The 17,380-nt window shown below is 68.4% G+C and overlaps 2 protein-coding genes across 2 annotated transcripts in view; one reads left to right on the top strand and one right to left on the bottom strand.

Moving 5' to 3' along the window:
- Window positions 1-4: 4 nt before the first annotated feature.
- On the top strand, window positions 5-1,622 carry LOC112978199 (BCL2/adenovirus E1B 19 kDa protein-interacting protein 3-like; the record flags this gene model as incomplete). The annotated part of the gene is made up of 5 exons (XM_026091463.1): window positions 5-165; window positions 285-417; window positions 513-607; window positions 754-903; window positions 1,232-1,622. Coding segments are annotated over 5 exons (588 nt in total), but the record flags the coding sequence as incomplete, so codon positions are not given.
- A 262-nt stretch (window positions 1,623-1,884) lies between these two features.
- The window catches only part of LOC112978208 (dedicator of cytokinesis protein 2-like), an 83,837-nt gene continuing 68,341 nt past the window's right edge, over window positions 1,885-17,380 (bottom strand). The window contains exons 29-53 of the mRNA XM_026091477.1: window positions 14,231-14,329; window positions 13,995-14,089; window positions 13,669-13,747; window positions 13,421-13,521; window positions 13,184-13,242; window positions 12,279-12,427; window positions 11,800-11,885; window positions 11,033-11,189; window positions 10,354-10,394; window positions 10,127-10,217; window positions 9,909-10,028; window positions 9,270-9,359; window positions 8,970-9,074; window positions 7,137-7,278; window positions 6,937-7,018; window positions 6,742-6,826; window positions 6,453-6,539; window positions 6,101-6,277; window positions 5,921-6,004; window positions 5,712-5,849; window positions 5,462-5,547; window positions 5,057-5,207; window positions 4,681-4,792; window positions 2,944-3,077; window positions 1,885-2,874 (exon numbers count right to left, since the gene is read on the bottom strand). Coding sequence (XP_025947262.1) covers window positions 2,785-2,874; window positions 2,944-3,077; window positions 4,681-4,792; window positions 5,057-5,207; window positions 5,462-5,547; window positions 5,712-5,849; window positions 5,921-6,004; window positions 6,101-6,277; window positions 6,453-6,539; window positions 6,742-6,826; window positions 6,937-7,018; window positions 7,137-7,278; window positions 8,970-9,074; window positions 9,270-9,359; window positions 9,909-10,028; window positions 10,127-10,217; window positions 10,354-10,394; window positions 11,033-11,189; window positions 11,800-11,885; window positions 12,279-12,427; window positions 13,184-13,242; window positions 13,421-13,521; window positions 13,669-13,747; window positions 13,995-14,089; window positions 14,231-14,329 — 2,640 coding nt within the window. The 3' untranslated portion in view covers window positions 1,885-2,784. The remainder of the gene's footprint in view (window positions 2,875-2,943; window positions 3,078-4,680; window positions 4,793-5,056; window positions 5,208-5,461; window positions 5,548-5,711; window positions 5,850-5,920; window positions 6,005-6,100; window positions 6,278-6,452; window positions 6,540-6,741; window positions 6,827-6,936; window positions 7,019-7,136; window positions 7,279-8,969; window positions 9,075-9,269; window positions 9,360-9,908; window positions 10,029-10,126; window positions 10,218-10,353; window positions 10,395-11,032; window positions 11,190-11,799; window positions 11,886-12,278; window positions 12,428-13,183; window positions 13,243-13,420; window positions 13,522-13,668; window positions 13,748-13,994; window positions 14,090-14,230; window positions 14,330-17,380) is intronic.

The raw sequence follows: 17,380 nt of genomic DNA, 5'->3' as shown, positions 1-17,380 counted from the left end.
CCGAGCCGACCCGGGCCGGGCTGACGGCCCCCCGACAGGCTCGTGGGTGGAGCTGCGCTGCGGCCCGGGGCGCCCCGACCCCGCGCCCTCGCGCTTCTCCTCTCACCACGCCGACGTGGAGCGGATGCTGCTGGAGGCCCAGCTGGAGACGGAGAGCGGCGACAGGTGAGCCCGAACCCGAGCCGGGGCGGCGCGCTGGGGGCTGCCCGGGCCCGGCAGGTGTCGGGTGCCGGGCGGCGGAGGGGAGATGCAGGGCTGGTGTCTGACGGGGTTCGCGTTCGCAGCCCCCTGCTTGTGCTGAGCTCCCCAGCCTGGGACGACGGCGGCGGCGCCGGCCAGGTCAGCGAGCGACCTGGGGACGGCGAGCTGCTCCCTCCCGGCAGCCGGCCCCGGCCTGGCTTCACCCACCCCCTGCAGGTAAGGGAGCCGGGCTGCCCTGCGCCCTGCCCGGCCAGCGCCCCGTGGGGTCGGTGCCCCCGGCCTGACCTGCCTGGCGCCTGCTCTCGTTCTAGCGGGACGTGCCGGAGGAGGCTGAGCGGAGGGAGAGGCGCTTGCCAGCATCCCTTGCCTGGGCCTGTGCCCGCCGCCGTGAGAATCTATGTCCAAAGTAAGGATTGCGTCCCCTGTCAACAGCTCCTGCTGTCCCCCCGCGTTTGCTGTCTGCCTCGGTGCCCCCGTCCTGCTGTCTCCTTGTCTTCCTGCTTTTCTCTGCCCCTTTCCCTTGTGCTCCCTGTAACAGCGTGCCTTTCCTAGGGAATTTGCCTTTGTGTGCTCCCCCCAGCCGGCCCTGTGGAGCCTGCAGGGAGGTGCAGTGGGGAGGAAGAAGAGACTCTTCAGTTCAGAGGTGCTGCTGCTCTTCATCCCCTCGCTGCTGCTCAGCCATCTGCTGACCTTAGGACTGGGGTGAGTTTCTAATGGGTCTGATTTGTGCTGTCGAGTGGCCATGGCCAGAACTGACCCCTCGGGGTGCAGACAGGGCGCAGCCCGGCTCTGCTGGGTGTCCTTGCTCTCTGAGGTCGTACAGAAGCCTCTGGCTGTCCTGACCAGGGAAGCTGGGGTGTGGAGGAACTCTCCTGGAATTAGACTGCTCACCCTTCAGTCTTGTCCCGCTTCTCCCTGCAGCCACGTGTCTCCTTTGCGGCTGCTGCCCTCTACCTCTCACTGCTGGCTCGCTGAGCCCAAAGTAGCTGTCCTTCTCCCAGGCGCCTTACAGTCTCTCTCTCCAATCCAGAATCTACATTGGGAAGCGGCTGGCAGCCTCCTCGGCAAACCCGCTGTGAAGAGCTGAGCACAGCGAGACAGGTGGCTCCACTACCCTGCTCCTCCGCTCCATGTGTGGAGGGAGACCAGGCACCAGCGCAGCCCATCTGGTCCCAGACTTCGTGTTTGTGGCGCAAGGCACCGTCTCCCCTTGTCCCTTCCCTAGCTCTGGCCTAGGGAGCAGATCCCTTCCCTCGCCTGTAGCCAGAAACCCTGACGGCAGCTCCCTGCTGCAGGCAGCCCCTGCCCTCTCCATCCCTTGGTTGCGGGTCCAGGGTCCTCCTGTTTAACACAGAAGACTGTAAATACAGCTCCTGRGCCTGCAACAGCGCGTGTAAATAAACAGCTCTGTACCAGCTCTGGAGGCTGAGCAGTGTGCTGACAGTCACTGCGCGAGAGCCGTGGCACTGACCAGCCTGGGGGAGAGCAGCTCCCCCGTGGTGCCGAGCTGCCCGCGGCTCTCCCTGCCGAGGGGGCTCTGAGAGCGAGGCCCTGCTCTTCGGAGCGCAGTAAGGTGCTGCGCAGTGGCTGGCCTTGGAAAGGCCCCTGGTGGGCTGTGCCCGTGCGTGGGTGAGCGCTGGGGGCACGCAGGGATATCAGCCCCGCTGCGGGGTACCAGCCGAGTTAGTCCTTTATTGGTAGGCACGTGGTCGCAGCCTGCTGCAGCAGGGAGGCGAGGGCGCAGGAAATCGCTGCAGCGTCGCTGGAGCCCAGCGCGGCTGGCGGAGGCGGCAGCGGCAGCCTGGCGCAGGTGGGGCTGCAGAGGCAGGTATCGGCAGGAGAGCTGGCACTATGCAAAACGCCGCGCTGCCTGGCCACGCTCGCCGACCTGCCTGGCTCCTGCGCAGCCTGGGGTCCTGGCCAGACGTGCTTGCTCTTGCTGCAGGGTGGGGTGGGCGTCCAGGGAAGGGAGGTTCGCTTGGGGTGGAGAGCAGGAGGGGTGGAAGTGTCTGGCACGTGGTGGCGGGGAGCTCCTGTCTCTCGTCACCCTGCTCCTGGGACGGTCTGCAGGCAGCTCGGGGTGGAGGGGAGAATTCCTCTTCCCCGTGGCGTAGTCGCACCACCAGAGGGGCTGAGAACTCAGTGCGGTTTGTGGGAGAGAGGCACTGGTGAAGTGTAACTGGCTCGGGTTGGCGGGAAGGAAAGCCTGGCCGGGGGCTGACGCAGAGCGCAGGGGCAGGGGATGTCCCTGGGCAGGCGGGTCCCCGTGCTGCCAGCCGCGGGGCTCGCGCGCCCCTGGAGATGCTGGAGGGTGGCAGTCACCAGACCTGGCTGGACGCGGGCTGGCGCCGCTCTGCGTCCCCCCAGGGCCCTGGGTGCACGGGGAGGCCGGTGGCCTCAGCCGCATGGGATGCTCCTGATGCGGATGCTACAAGAGAGGTGTGAGAGGAATTGTCCAGCAAGGAGGGATGGGAGCAGGGGGTCCGTCTAGGAGGCAGCTGGGAGCAGGGGGGCCGCGGGCTTTCCCATCCTCGTGGGCAAGGCTGGCCCAAGCAGACGGTGCAGCTATGGGTGGGCACCGTGTCAGAGCTGTGACAGCCGTTTGGACTTTGGCGGTGGAGGAGGAGGCGACTTCAGCCCCTTATTTCCATCCGGTGTCGGCAACGCTGGTGCCTGCAAGCGGAAAGGATGGTTACTGCGAGCAGGCGGTGGCGGGGTCTGGGGGCTCGGGGCTGGGGGTACCTTCCCTCCGCTTGCTGTGTCGCTCTGCTCCAGGAACGTCTCGTACACCGTGGGGCTGATCTTCCGTGGCAGCGGCGGGGCCTTGCTGGCGCTCTTCACGCGGCCGCCGAAGCCGGTGGGAGACAGGGACAGCCCTGTGCAGAGGGGGGCATGGGGCTGGCAGAGCGGCCTGCGCCCGCCGACTCCTACCCCGAACATGCCGGCCTACGGGAGCGCGAGGGCTCTGTGCGGGAGCTGGAGCCGGGCACACGGGCAGAAGCAACGAGGAAGGAGGTGGCCGACTCCGCTCTGGGAGCCGATCTCAGCACGGGAGCGGGCGGCACATTCGAGCAGGACAGAAGCGCTTGTGGAGGCTTGGTGAGGCCACGAGGCAGAGCGTGGGGAGGTGGGACCGCAGCGTTAGGGCTCGCGTGGCTGCAAGAGGGCTGCGATGGGCTCGGAGCACCAGAAATCGTGCTGGTGCTGCGGGACCAGGCAGGATGCTATTTGCATTTAAAGCTGACTGCGCTGCTGGCTCGAGTCCTGCTGCCTTGTGGCTGGCCCAAGTACCGAGACTGGAAACAGGGGCTGCCCCGAAGGTTTGAAAGGGTGATTGCAGCGAGCAGGAGACTGCAAACGCCCGCGTTGCTGCGGGAGGCTGGGAGGGGGAATGTGCGGGGGTGGCGTAGGGGAGACCCCTCTCCCTGCGGCCACCAGAGAGGCGGCAAGGAAGGGCTCGGGCCGGCAGGGAGAGGGCAGCAGCACTCCGAGGACGAGGGGGTCGCTCTGGCTGTGGGTGCAGAGGGGGCTGCGGGGTTGCTCTGACCATGCGGAGCAGCCGCGGGCAGCGCAGCCGCCCTGGCGCGTCCAGAGCGTGCGGATGCTGCTCCCTCACAGACGGACTGTGCTTCCCGCTGCGCGTCAGGGCAGGCGCTGCGCGGGCCCTCAGCTCTGCCCATCGCTGCCTGCGGGCACCGTGCTGCACCCGGGAGAGCTCCTGGGCGAGCGGGTCCCCGGAGCACCCTGCAGCCCGCTCTGTGCTGCGGCGCGACCTGCTGCGCCCCAGACCCAGCGCGGGGCCGGGGCAGGGGAGCTGCTGCTCCGTGGCGGAGCCCGCAGGGGCTCTCGGCCCCCGTCCAGCGCGGTTTCGGCGTGCTGCGTGGGTGCGGGCTGAGCCCTGCTCCCCAGGCGGGGGGGAGCRAGCTGCAGCCGGCGTGCCCTGTGCGACCGTCCCAGCGCAGGGCTAGGTGAGTTTGCACTCTTATGCTAATGCTGTGCCAAGATGCTAATTAGCCCAGTGCTAATTATCTTGTTTATGCACTGTCATGCTGAAGGAATGGTCTCGTGGCACTGAAATTACCTCCTAAAGGAGCTCCCGATCCCTGGCAGGTCGCATCTGCCCGGCTGCTGCTGCCCTGCCGTGGCAGAGCTGGACCCCGGGGGCAGAGCCCCTTGCTTGGCGGGGAGGTCCCGCAGCTGTGCCACTGCCGGCAGCTCCACGGGGCATGTTTGCCAAGGAGCCCGCAGGGTCTGCGGCTGGTTTTGATGCTGGCTGCTCCCTCCCTGCTCCCCGCATGTGCCAAGGGCCCTCTCTGGAGATGGGATGCTCCAGCCGAGGTGGGAGTGGGAGCACTGGGGGCGGCGGTGCCGGGGTGGGGGCACGGCCCTGCGGCGTGAGCTGGATGCCGCTCTGGGCTGCGGGGCCGGGGAAGGTGCGCGCGGCTGTGCCGGCAAGGCAGCGGGGCAGCGCGGCGGTACCTGAGGCGCTGGGCTGCGGGCCGGCGGCCTCCCTGCTCGCCGGGGGCTGCTTCCCGTCGAAGGTGCTCAGGCTGCTCTCGCTCATGTTGCGGGAGAGTCTCCGCTTCTCGTCCTGGGGCATGGAGGGAGGCTCACGCCCCGTGGGACGGGGACGGGCAGCTGCGTGCTGCCGGGCTCTGGTCGTGCAGCACCCGCCGCCTGGGAGCGCAGGAGCCTCCGGGGGCTCTCAACGCCCCCCAGCCCGGCTGCAACCCGGAGCTGGGAGCCCGCTGTGGCCRGGCCTGCCGCGAGCAGCCGGGCTCTCCGGGGGCTGCAGGGGCTGCGGCTCCGGGGGCAGCGGGATGCGCGGGGCGGAGGGGAGGCGCCGGGGCGTCACCTTGGGCTCCAGGGGCTCCGAGACGGACTGGCGCTGATCCTGCCGCCGGTACCCGAAGAAGGTGCTGGAGCGGTTCTCCTTGCGCTCGCTCCGGCGCTCCTCGCCCTCGGGGACGCGTGGGACGGGCCTGGAGGCCGGGGCAGCCTCCGCGCTGCGGGCGCAACCACGGCGTGTGAGCTGGGAGCAGGGCAGGACCGTGCCGCAGCCCTCGGGCTGCCACCGGCAACGGCCGCCCCCGCCAGGCCCCGAGGTTTCTGGCTCCGGCAGAGCCCGGCTGCAGATGCTCCGGGAGGAGCAAGGTGCGGAGGAAAGGAGCCGGGAGGGCCGGGGCAGGTGGGGGCCAGCAGCACCGAGGGGCCTGTGTGGACGGGGTGGCCCAGGGCTGCTCCCCACCGCAGCACTTGCCTGTCCCCAGCGCGGCTGAGCCGGTCCCGGTCCGGTCCCCAGGCCATGGAGCAGGGTCGTCCGCCTCGCCGGTCCTCAAGGGAGACCTGAGAGCACACAGAGCCTGAGAGGGAGCCCGGAGCCATCCCAAGCCGTCCTCCTCGCAGGGACCCTGCGCCCCTGCCCGGCTGCGGCCGTGGCCCCCTCGGACCCGGGGCGACTTGTCCCATGTCGCCCCACGGCGATGCCCCGCGCCGGTGCCGGCACTCACCATCTCCCGCACCCCGTACTGGCTCTCCACCTTGGCGCGCAGCTGCACGAAGCACTGCTCCATGCGCTCGTGGAAGGGCCGCAGGTCCTCCGTCACCTTCCGCCCATGGATCCGGATGCCCTCTGCCAGCAGCGGGGTCTGCGGGGAAACGGGGCACGGTCCCACCGGGACTGGCGCATCCCGGGGCAGCGAGGCGGCCAGAGCCCTACCTGCCAGGCAATCAGGTCCTTCAGCTTCTCGATGTTCCCCTGGTCCTCGGGGTGCTCCTGCAGGTAGGACTCCTGGAAAAAGGCCTGCGCCGAGAGGCGGCTCAGCCCGCTGCGGGATGGGAACGGCCCGAGGCTGCGCGGGGCCGGCAGCCGCCCGCCCGGCTCCCGGCGCGTCCTCACCGTCTCGTACTTGGCGAAGCCGCCCATGACGGCGGGGTCCACGATGCCGTTGAGCAGCATGGAGAGCGGGTTGACGGGCAGGCTGGGGTCGTTCTGGTGCCGGTTGATCTCGCTCAGGATCTTCTCGTTCGTTTTCATCATGGTCTCGATGGCGTTTTCCAGGGGGCTGATGATGGTCTGTGCCCGGGCGGAGGGAGGGAGGGTCGGCAGCTGCCGGGACCCGCCGTGGTCCCACCTGTCCCGGCGGGGACCCGCAGGGCGGCCTCTCCCCGGCCCCGCGGAGAGACCTGCTCCTGCCCCGGGTGCAAAGCCGGGACCGGCCGGCGGCTCCCGCCGGAGCCTCCCTGCTCACCGTGGCCGTGGAGGTGACGGCGAACCAGCGCAGGATGCCGGGCAGGGGGTAAGCCGTGGTGAACGTCGTCCGCTCGATCCACATGGTCTGCGGGGAGGGTGGCAGTCACCCGCGCCGCGTCCCTGCTCCTGCCATCTGGGATGCGGCATCACCCGCCCCCCGGCTGCCCCCCGGCAGGGCTCCCACCGCCCCCTGCCCCACAGCACGGGGCTGGGTCCCCCCGTCCCTCCTGCATCCCCCTGGATGCCCGCTCCCCCCGGGGCTCCCGGCCGGCGGCGGCAGCACTCACGGCAAACTCGTTGTCGGGATCCTTGGGGCCTTTCATGAAGGGCCGCGAGTAGCTGAAGCTCTGGACGTGGTTGGCTTTGTAGAAGCTGCCGGGAGGGGAGCGGAGGGGAGTGCTGGGGGGCGTCCCGGCAGGATGCGCCCCTCCCAGCGGGATGCACCCCTCCCAGCAGGATGCGGCACCCGCAGGGGCACTCACTTGGTGATCTGCTCTGGGATGCTCTTGCCCTTGAACCGGATCTTGGCTTCCTCCACCGGCTGGACGGTGAAGCACTGGATGTCTGTGGGAGTGAAGGAGCCACAGGCACGCGCGGGACGGGGATGGGGACTGGGATGGGGACGGGATGGGGACAGAGGGACATGGGGAGCGCCCTCCCAGCCCGGCCGCATGGAGGATACACTGCCCCGGCGAGGCGGTGATGTCCTGCCCGGGCGGCGACGTGCTCTTCAGCTTCTCGGCGTTGGGGAAGGGGCTCAGCAGCCGCATCTCGAAGTCCTCCCGGCGCTCGTACTCCTTGCCCCGGTAGATGAAGACCTTGTTCTGCGGGGGAGGAAGGTCGCGGTCGGTCCCACCGTGCTGCGGGCAGGGCCGGGAGGTGCCCTCGGCCCCGCGCCAGCTGCGCGCGAGCTCCGACGGTTCGAGGGTGCGTGCACCGCCGAGGTCGAGCCTCCGCCCCCATGGGAAACCTCATCCCAAAGAAATTACTGGGCCGGTTCACTAACACGGGAAAAGCAAACCTGCCGGGCACAGCAGAGCCTGCCCGGCTCTCCCCATGCCTGCATCGCCGGCAGGGACAGGGATGGTGCGCAGGCCTCCTGCGAGAGCCCCAGCGGTGCCCAAACGCCTGCACAGATAGCACAGCGTAGCACTGGTGCATCTCTGCACCCCAGATACGAGACCGCATTGCTGCATCGCTGCACCCCAGCCATAAAATAGCACAGACGCAGGATGTCTGTGCACCCCGGGCGTGAAACAGCGCAGACCCAGCTGCACCCCGTAGATGGAGCACGGATACCGAGGCACTGCGTGCCACAGGGATAGTCTAGCAGAGGTGTAACACCGCTGTGCACCAAGGACGCRGGGCGCAGGCCTTGCCATTGTGTATTACGGAGAATCACAGCTTTTCACGCGATGCTTTTCACTTGTAACCATGCTTCCAAGTTTTTGCAATAGGGTCCGTAACTGTTTGCCAGAGTAAAGCTGGTGTTTCCCTTTTACAGCTGCTAAACCCTGTGAGCAGGCGCGGGGGCGAGCTCTGTACGCCTCCGGCTGCAGGAGCACGCGGAGGGTGTCCGCCAGCAGGGACGACCCCGCGCAGAGTTGGCATCATCCGTGCCGGTGGGATGCGGGTGCGAGGTGCTCGGAGCCACCCCGTGCACGTCCTCGCTGGGGCTCGCGGGGACAGCGGTTCCTGAGAGGCAGCGAGCGCCTGCGCGCTGCTGGGCAGGGGGAGGACGGCACCCAGCGCCATGGCCGCTGTCGGCGCTCGCCGTCTGGCCCGTGCCCTGCGCACGCGCTTGGCAAAGCATCCGAAGCTGCAGGAYGCGGACGTGCAGGGGTGGCGCTGCCGCCAGCTGCCCGAGCCCGGCACGCGCCCCGCTGTCTGCAGGCAGTGGCGGCAGGCAGGACGTGGTGGCGCGCCAGGCAGGGGTACGCGCTTGGCAGCAAAGCGGCCGCCGCACCGCCCTCGCATGCCCTGGCTGCAGGCAGCCTCGGGCGAGACACATTTGCATTCTCAGAAGCACCCAGAGCTGCTAACRCGACACGTTTCCGTAAGCTGTTAAGAAGGGGGAGCAGACCCGGGGGATCTGTTGCATGCACAACCCTCAGTGCGGCTGTGCTGGAAACGATGCTCCACCACCGCTCCTAAACTTAACCGAGAGCTTGGAGGAAAGATTAATGCCAGGTCTGCTGCTAAGGCTGTGTTTTCTTATTTTATGCTTTCACTTGTGACTGATGCCCTGTCCCGACCCTTGGCGAAATGCTGTCTGAGAAGCGACGCCTCTGAGCAGTGTGGGCTCGCAGACCGGCTCTCCGCGTGCGTGCCCAGCGCGCGTCGGGACGAGGCTGCTCCCACGGCACAAGCAGCTCCTGCCTGCCGCCCCGCTCACCCTGTCCCTCGGGGCCGGACCTCCCGGGATGCCCTGCCGTGGCTGGGACGCTCGGCCCCAGCGAGGGCCCGTCCCGAGGAGCGGGGAACYGCTGCGCCTTGGCTCGGAGGAGCTGCTTACCCGCAGGAAGGGGGGGAAGCCTTGCCCGTAGTAACCCACGGCGAAGTAGTCCGGGCTGGGCCGTAGCACCTTGAGGATCTTCTCGTAGAACTTGGCTTCCCGCTGCTGCCCGGGCAGATGCAAACGCTCGCAGCAAGGGCAGGAGGGGGCCGGTGCTGCTGCCCCACAGGGCCACAGCACGGGAGCCCGGCCGAGCTCCTGCCCTGCCCCGCCGTTCCCGCTCCGCTGGCGCTGCGCCCCCAGCCCGGCACAGATCCTGCTCGGCTCCCCGCGCCTCCTGCCCACGGCCCAGGGGCTCACCAGGATGTCGCTCAGCATTTCGTAGTCGAAGATTTCACTCTCGTACTGCTCTGCCAGCTCCTTGCAGATGTGGATGGCCTCCTCCCACATCTGCAAAACAGGGCAGGGTAAGGGCCCGGCACTCGCTGCCCGCTGCAGTGTGACCTGGGGCAGGGAGGGGGCACGAGGTGCTTCTGGGTGAAATCAGCTCCTTCTGCGGGGGGACCCCATGTGCACCCTGCTCCGGGGGCTGTGCTCACCTGCTCCGTGTGCACCCTGCTCCATGTGCACCCTGCTCTGCAGGCTGTGCTCACCTGCTCTGCAGGTTGTGCTCACCAGCTCCGCATGCACCCTGCTCCGTGAGAGATGCTCACCCGCTCTGTGTGCACCCTGCTCCGTGTGCACCCTGCTCCGTGGGTGATGCTAACCTGCTCTGCAGGCACCCCGATCCTGAGGCTGTGCTCACCTGCTCCGTGTGCACCCTGCTCCATGTGCACCCTGCTCTGCAGGCTGTGCTCACCTGCTCTGCATGCACCCTGCTCCGTGTGCACCGTGCTCCGTGTGCACCCTGCTCTGCAGGCCGTGCTCACCTGCTCCGCGTGCACCCTGCTCCGCGTGCACCCTGCTCCGTGTGCACCCTGCTCTGTGTGCTGTGCTCACCTTGCCCTGGTCGAAGTAGTTGATGATCTGGTTGTAGAGAGCCTCCTTCAGCTGGCGCTGGGTGTGCAAGCTGGGGCTGTGCGAGCCCTGCATGGGGGCTGTGTTCGGCTCGTCCGACCACTGCGCAGAGGCGGCAGGATCCCGTTATGCCGAGCTGGCGGGGCTGTGGCACGCAGCACCCAGCGCGCAGCCCCGCAGCCCCCACGCTGCGCCCGCACCTTGAGGAGCCGCGCGTGCAGCAGCAGGGTGTAGGCTCCCTCCGTGTAGTTCTCGTAGCTGACRTGCAGGTCCTTGAGCTTGTAGAGGTACCTGGGGGCGAGGGCACCGCGTGGGCGGTGGCGGCAGGCTGGGACCCCCGGAGCCGCTGGCGCCGCGCGGGCGCTGGGGCCGCACGTGGGGCTGTGCGGGGGCAGGCGGGCGCTGCGCTCCCCGGGGCTGCGCTCACCTGATGTACATGGCCTGGCGGTCGATCTCCTTGTAGAAGTTCTGGGGGGAGCAGAGCGGCGCTGGAGGGGCCCCGGGGGGTGCATGCCGTGGCACCCCTTCCTGGGCCTGCAACGCTGCCAGGACCCGTCCCAGTGCGGGGACTGGGTCACCCTCGGCAGCAGGTCCTGCAGGAGCCACCGCGGACCTGGAGCGGCACGGTGCTTCCCAGCAAGCTGGGATGGGCTGGTCCCTACCAGGGCCTGGGGATGCCCTGGGAGATGGGACACTGTGGGGCTCAGAGATGCCCTGGGACATGGGACACTGTGGGCACCAGGGATGTCCTGGGATACAGGACACCACGGGGCCCGGGGCTGCCCTGGGACTCGGGACATTGTGGCGGAGGGTGATGCTCAGGCCAGCACCGAGGGGACCAGCGTGCTCCGGGGCAGCAGCRGCACAGGGAGCAGAGGGCACCTGCTCCGCGAGCGAGCCCAGGCTGGAAACGGTCCCTGCTAGCCCTAGCGGCTACTGGGCTGGGCGACCACAGGTTGCATCCGGGTGACACTAGCTTCAGCACCCTGTGCGCACATGGTGCCAACCCGTCTCTGCTGTGCTGGGGGTCTGGGGACATCTGAGGGGACATGGGGCTGAGCAGGCCCCGGGGGGACCGGGGGCCTGGGGCAGGAGGAGGCACCCACCAGGAGGTTGACGGTGCAGCTCATGCTGTAGGTTTTGTTCTCATCATTCATAACAGCCCGGTAGTCAAGGAGCCGCTCCAGGAGCCCCGTCACCAATGCAACAAAGTTCTCCCCGGGCTTGGTCAGGTCGGGGTGTCCCTGGCAGCAGCTGAGCAGGCTGGGGAGGAGAGAGGCAATGGGTCTCGTGGCATGCTCAGCTCCGCTCTGCTCCTGCCCCAGCTCAGCCCCCCCCAAGCTGCCCGGAGTTGCTGGGGGCCGGCGAGGAGAAAAGGCAACGCCTGGTCTGCAGTGGTGTGGGGCAAACCCAGCTCTGCTCCCTGCCAGGCACATCGGGGACGGGGGAGAGACCTCCCTGCTCCAGGCACCCCGCACGCGGAGCTGCGATGGGCACGACGGGGCAGGGCGAAGCCTGGGGCAGGGGCAAAGCCTGGGGCAGGGCAAAGCCTGGAGCAGGGCACAGCCTGGGGCAGGGCAGAGGCAAAGCCTGGGGCAGGGCAAAGCCTGGGGCAGGGCAAAGCCTGGGGCAGGGGCATTGCCCGGGGCACAGCCGGGGCAGGCTGGCCGGAGCAGCGAGGGTGCCCAGGGCACACGACGCCCCAGGTAGCAGCCGTCCTCCTCTCAGGTCCCGCTCCCTGGGGAGGGGGGCTCTGGGTCAGCGCGGTGCCAGGAGGAGCAGGATGCCCAGACCTGGCCGGGGCAGGAGCACAGCGTGTGGGAAAGGGTTGTGCCCCGCGGAGGAGGGAGCAGCGCTGGCACCGCGCACTCACATGCTCTCGAAAAGCTGCTTGTACTGTTCGTCTCCCCGGCCACCCTCCACCTCGCTGTCCAGCTTGCGCAGGATCTCATCCTCAAACTGCAAAGAGAGGGTGGCAATAAGGAAGGTCTGTGCAGACCTCTCCCCTCCGCTGTGTCCTGGTTTCCACACAACGCAGGGACCGGCTGAGTGGGGTCAAACCTCACCCGTCCCCTCCGGTCCCTGGGAAGTCCTCTGCATCGCCCCAAGGCCTCGCGTCTAGCTCCCGGCAGAGGCTTCATCCCCACCCTCCATCCCCGGCAGGTGGCCTTGTCCCCTGTCCCTGGTGGGTGGCCTCATCCCATGTCCCTTGTCCCTCCCTGCTGCAGCCCCACATCGCAGCCCCCCGGGAGAGAGATGAGGCTGAGCGACGCCTCCATCTCTGCCGAAAGGGATGGTCCAGCCCCGGTGAGAAGCAGGATCCAGCAGGATCCCCGGCCGTGGGGCGCTCACCCGGCTGAAGCTCTCTGTCAGCTGGTACTCGCAGAGCATCATGTCGAAGAAGATGGGGATGGTGGACTTGCGCAGCTCCAGCTCTGGCACAAGCGTCATCTCCAGGATGGGGCCCACCATGGCCGGGATGAACTCAATCTTGCGGTGGCCTGGAGAGGGCAGGGAGGCCGAGCTGAGCGCCCGTGCCCCGGGGCGAGCGTGGGCCGGCAGGGCCGTGGTGCGCCAGGCACCTGCAGCCTGCTGCCGGGCCAGTGCTGCAGGACGCACACCGGAGCTGGGAGCACTCGCTCCCTGCAGCTCCCCGATCTCCACTGGGAAGCGGAACAGCAGCTGGAGCTGCTGCTACCTGCTCCCTCCCTGCCTGCCGTGCCGGCAGCACGACCTGCACCACCGCCAGCTTCCGAGCAGGGAAAGTGAGGCAAGGCAGGACTGGCAGGGCCAGAGAATYGGAAACGAAGGGCTGCAGGCACACGGAACCCCCGGAGAAGGGAGGCTGGTGGCAGGGAGTGCGAGCTCACAGGACCCGCTGGAGCGCCTGCAGGCTCGCACGCCCCGCAGGCTCGCACATCTGCGGACCCGCACCTCCTGCAGGCATGCGTGCCCCGCAGGCTTGAATGCCCAACAGCTTGCACGTCTGCAGACTTTCACGCCTGCAGTCTCGCACGTTGCTCAGACTTGCATGCTCCACAGACGCACACGCCTGCACACTTGCACACCAGCAGGCTTGCACGCCTGAGGGCCCACACGCTTGCACACCAGCAGCTTGCATGGCCACCTGCGCAGCCCAGCTTGGTGCCATCCCGCTCCTCAGTGCCTGTCTCTGCAGGGACAGTGCTGAGGATGCGGCAGGCACGCCGGCCCTGCAGAGACTCAGCACACTCGCTGCTGGCTGYGCTCCGGCTCACCAAGGTTGTACCACATGTCCCGGATGGCGGCTCCGATCGTGGCTCGCATGTCCCCGTACCTGCCGGGATGGTGTTGGTTAGCATTGCTCCTCCTGCCCTGGGCACAGCCGGACGCGTCCCAGGACCCCTGGCCCCACGGGACRGCCGCGCTGGGGCAGGAGCCTCGAGACGCGCTGCAGAGCTCGGCCGCGAGGCAGCTGGGGGCTTGCGGCCGCGCGGGGAGACGCGGTGCCTCACTTGGCCAGGATGCTGGTGCGCTTGGCCTGGGAGAAGTTCTCCAGCTGCAGGGAGTCCTGGGTGAGGAAAGCCACGGCCAGGTGGAAATAATTGTTCCAAAGCTGCAACGGAAGCAYGGGACGGGAGCGCGAGAGCCGGGGGGCTCGGGGAGCGGGGCGGCGCGGGCAGCCCCGGCCCTGCTCGCCGTGGGGTGCAGGCGGCCCTGGGGTCCCGCTCGCCGCGGGGCGCGGGCGGTGCGCTCAGCTCACCTGCAGCTCGAAGCTGCTGTGCTGCAGGAACGTCTCCGTCAGGGTGGCTGCGAAGTGGTTGATGGCGCGCAGGAACTCCCTGGGGGAGCGGCAGGCGCCGTGGGGCAGCGGCCGGAGGGCGGCGCGGCTGCCCCACAGCCCAGGGCCGCAGGGGGCCAGAGAGCAGGAGCGCCCGGAGCAGGGGCGAGCCCCGGAGCAGCCCTACCACCGCCCGGGGATATGGCAGTGCCGAGAGCCCCTGCCCGGCCTGCAGCCCAGCGCGGGGGCCGGGGTCCCCGACCCTCCCGCCCGGAGGATCCCACCGCTCCCAGCCCCGCGCTCCTCACCGGTTCTGCACCATGTTCATCACCATCCAGTCCGAGGGATACACCGTCTTGCCTATCAGGTCCTTGAAGAGGATGAAGGTCTCCATGAGGAAGTCCTGCCGGCAGGGAGGCGGTGTCAGGACCGGGCTCGGCCAGTGGGAGTGATGCTGGGCTGCGCACCGGAGTGATGCCGGGCTGGACACGCGTGCGTCCTGCCAGGGCGTGCGGAGTGGAGCCCCTGCACCGCGGGCACTCACCATGAGGTCGGGCCGGGAGGGGAAGGCCCTGATGTAGGCGCTGTAGTGGTCCGTGTCCATCTGGCTGAGGATGGCCGTCATGCAGGCCACGTAGTGGCTCTGGGGAGAGAGGGCTGATGGCAGCACTGGGGCCCGCGCGGGCGCCGAGGGACACAGCCACGCCAGGCCCTGCTCCTTCGCGCCTCCCCCAGCCGGGCCGGGCACCAGTCCCCACTGGAAAGGAGGCTGGAAAGAGTCAGGAGCAGCACGAGTGGCTGGACCGTGCCRATGCCGGAGCACCCATGCTGTCCAGCTGGCAGCGTGCGCTGCGGCAAGTCCATCCGCAGCGCCGGCGTGCGGTGCACGACAGCCGATCCCAGCCGTACAGAGACCGCGCCGAGCTGCTCCGGAGCCCCAGGATAGGGGCGCGCAGCCCCACCGCCCCGTGAGAGCTGCGCCCGACCCCGCGCGGCAGCAGGCAGGGCCAGGACCGCGGCGGCCACGGCTGCACAGGAGCAGCTGCTGCTCGGGAGCGGGTTTTGGATGCAGCATCATGTTGGACTGCTTGGTGACGAGCAAACTGGCGCAGGTGGCCGGGGACAGCACCACCAGCCATGCTTAGGCTGTGCTTGGGAGCTTAGAGCCAAGGGCCTCGTATTTGCTGTAGCGTACGTCTATGTTTTTTAAGGTAATATGTGGATTTAAGCGCATTTTGAAAATGCATGCAGTGTCTTTCTGAGGGCCGGTGCGTCTAAGTTGCCTTTAGTAGAGGGTCCCGTTCTGAGCCCATTAACGCCGTTCCTGTTCTGGGAGCAGCACAGCTTTGCTGCGAGAAGAGCAGCGCAACAGCGGCTCCGGYCGACCAGCGCTCCCGGTCTGCGGGGTGGGAAATGCTGCCGCGTGATCCCTGAACTGCGCTCAGCCGCGTTGCTCGCGGAAAGAGGGAGTGCAAAACCCTGCCTGCTGCTCACCAGTCTTTCATCTTCCCTTCAGTTAATTATTGCCGCCTTTTTTTGATGATACTTCTAACATAAAAACTGAGTCTACAGTAGCCTTTAAAGCACTTTGAAAATTCACTCTTAAGCTTTGGTCTCGTGACTCTGGGGAACCCCCTGCGGAGCTGCGGCCAGCGACTGCAGCCCGAGAGCCGACGGAGCCGGAGCCCCCCGTCGCGGACCAGGGATGCCGCTCGGTTTCCGGGTCCTCGTGAGCTCTGGTCGTTCAGCTGTTGTCCAGCTGCAACACCGAGCCCAGCGGGACGCTTCACACCATGACGTCCCAAAAGGACGGCTGGCGCCAGACGGAAGGGATGATGCCCTGGCTGGGGTGGTTTGCAAGGCGACACCGTTATGCCTGTGCTCCGGGTGTGCACAAAACAGCCCAAAGCCCTCCCGTGCCTTGCTGGGGTCTGCATCCCCGGAGCCCCCCCGCAACGTCGCCCCGGGACATGCCAGCCTGGCCCAACCTCCTCCGAGCGCGGCCGCGGAGGCGGCGTGTGGAAAAGCCGGCAGCTCTCAGCAGCAGCCACAGCCGCAAATGTGTTGTCGCCCTGCGAGTCGCCAGTGGAGCCATGCGCACGTGGGGAAAATGCAAACAGACCCAAAGCACCTTGCTGCTGCCACCGTGTGCACCACGCGGGGAGACAGGGGACAGTCCAGCAGCTTGGAAAAGCCCGGCACTGCTGGGGTCAGGGGAGGACGGACACTGGACACCTCCTGTTAGGAGAGCCGGGTTCAGCTGCTTCCAGCACAGCCCACATTCAACGGCTCGGCCCGAAAGCCCTGCTGCCGGGTGTCTGCTCGAGGCTGGAAATTGCGGGAAAAGTGGCTGTTCCTGGGGTAAGAGCAGGACGACGCACCGCTTGGCCAGCCCAGGGGGAGCGGAAGGTCCCAGCGTGAGCAGGGTCACGGGGCTCAGTGGGTGCCTCCGGCGCTTGCCCCCCACGGGGCTGTCGTGCTGCGAGCTGCACCCCCTCGGGGTGCCCAGCGGCTTCGGGGTGGCCGTGGCGAGGAGAGCAGCCCCGGTGGCGGCAGAGAGCGGGGCCGGTGACTGGCCGTGAGGTGTCCCCGCGTCAGGGCAGCCCGGCTCGCCCGGTGGCTGCCCTGCACAAAGCTCCCGGCACACATCCTGCCCGCACGCCCCCGCAGGGAGCTGGGCATCGCGCTGCAGGGACRGAGCCATGCTGCGGGGTGTGTGCTGCACCGTGGGGCGGGTGCCGTGCCGTGGGGTGTGCACTGTGCCGTGGGGCCGGCACCCAGGCCTGGCAGGGACACGTGCTGCACGGATCCGCCCTGCGTGCTTTCCTCGCGGCATGTGCAGGCTCCCGGGTGCCCCCCTCGCCCTGCGTCCCCGGGGCAGAAGAGCAGCCCCCACTGTGCTGTGCGAGAGCAGGGTGCGCGGGGCAAACCGGGAGCCGGCTGGAGGCCATGGGAAGCGGGGCAGGATCGCGCCGGCAGGACGCGTCCCCTGCAAGCCCATCTGCTCTGGGGATCCGGTGAGATTCGCTCGGTCATCTGAAAACAGCTGTTCTGGTGGCTGCCTGGAATTAGATTTGGGTGAACTCCCCGCGCTGCCTGCTACACCTTGTTCAGGGGAAACTGTATTTACATTTAAATTACATTACAGAGGAGCCACGCAGCCAGGCACTGCCACACATACGGATGCGGTTTGAGCAGCGGGTGGCGCGTACGTGGGAATGGATCCAGATGGGCAGCACGGCGCATGGAAACCAGCCCGGAGGGCACAGACACGAGCGACCGGCCCCCTCGCCCCCGCCGCTCCCCCGGCCCCGTGCGGGCAGAGCTGTTCCCGGACCCACGGCAGCCGCTCCCGGGCCTGGCCCCGATGCCCTGCCAGGGTTGACTCCGGCTCTGGCTGCCGGGGCTCCTCTGCCGCACAGAGACGGGCTGTTCCCCACCGCGTGCCCAGGGCTGTCCTGCACCCTGGCCTGGCCCCGGGCGCCGTGCCCGGTCGTCCCCTCCGGACCGAGCTGCCGTGCCTGCAAACGCCTCCCGGGGCTGGCGGCAGGGAGAGCTGCGGCGGCCGCCTTCCCGCGCTCCGGGTCCCGTCCAGCGCGGCCTCGTCGGACGCCTGGCACGGCAGCGGCCGGGGCTCGCGACACCCGCGGGGAGACGGTGCCGAGAGGTTCGAGGTGCCGAGAGGTTCGAGGAC

The sequence above is a fragment of the Apteryx rowi genome, unplaced genomic scaffold (assembly GCF_003343035.1).
Source record: "Apteryx rowi isolate R43461 unplaced genomic scaffold, aptRow1 scaffold_903, whole genome shotgun sequence".
NCBI lineage: Eukaryota > Metazoa > Chordata > Aves > Apterygiformes > Apterygidae > Apteryx > Apteryx rowi.
Note: the sequence above shows the minus strand (reverse complement) of the source record. Positions and strands in the feature narration are given on the sequence as shown.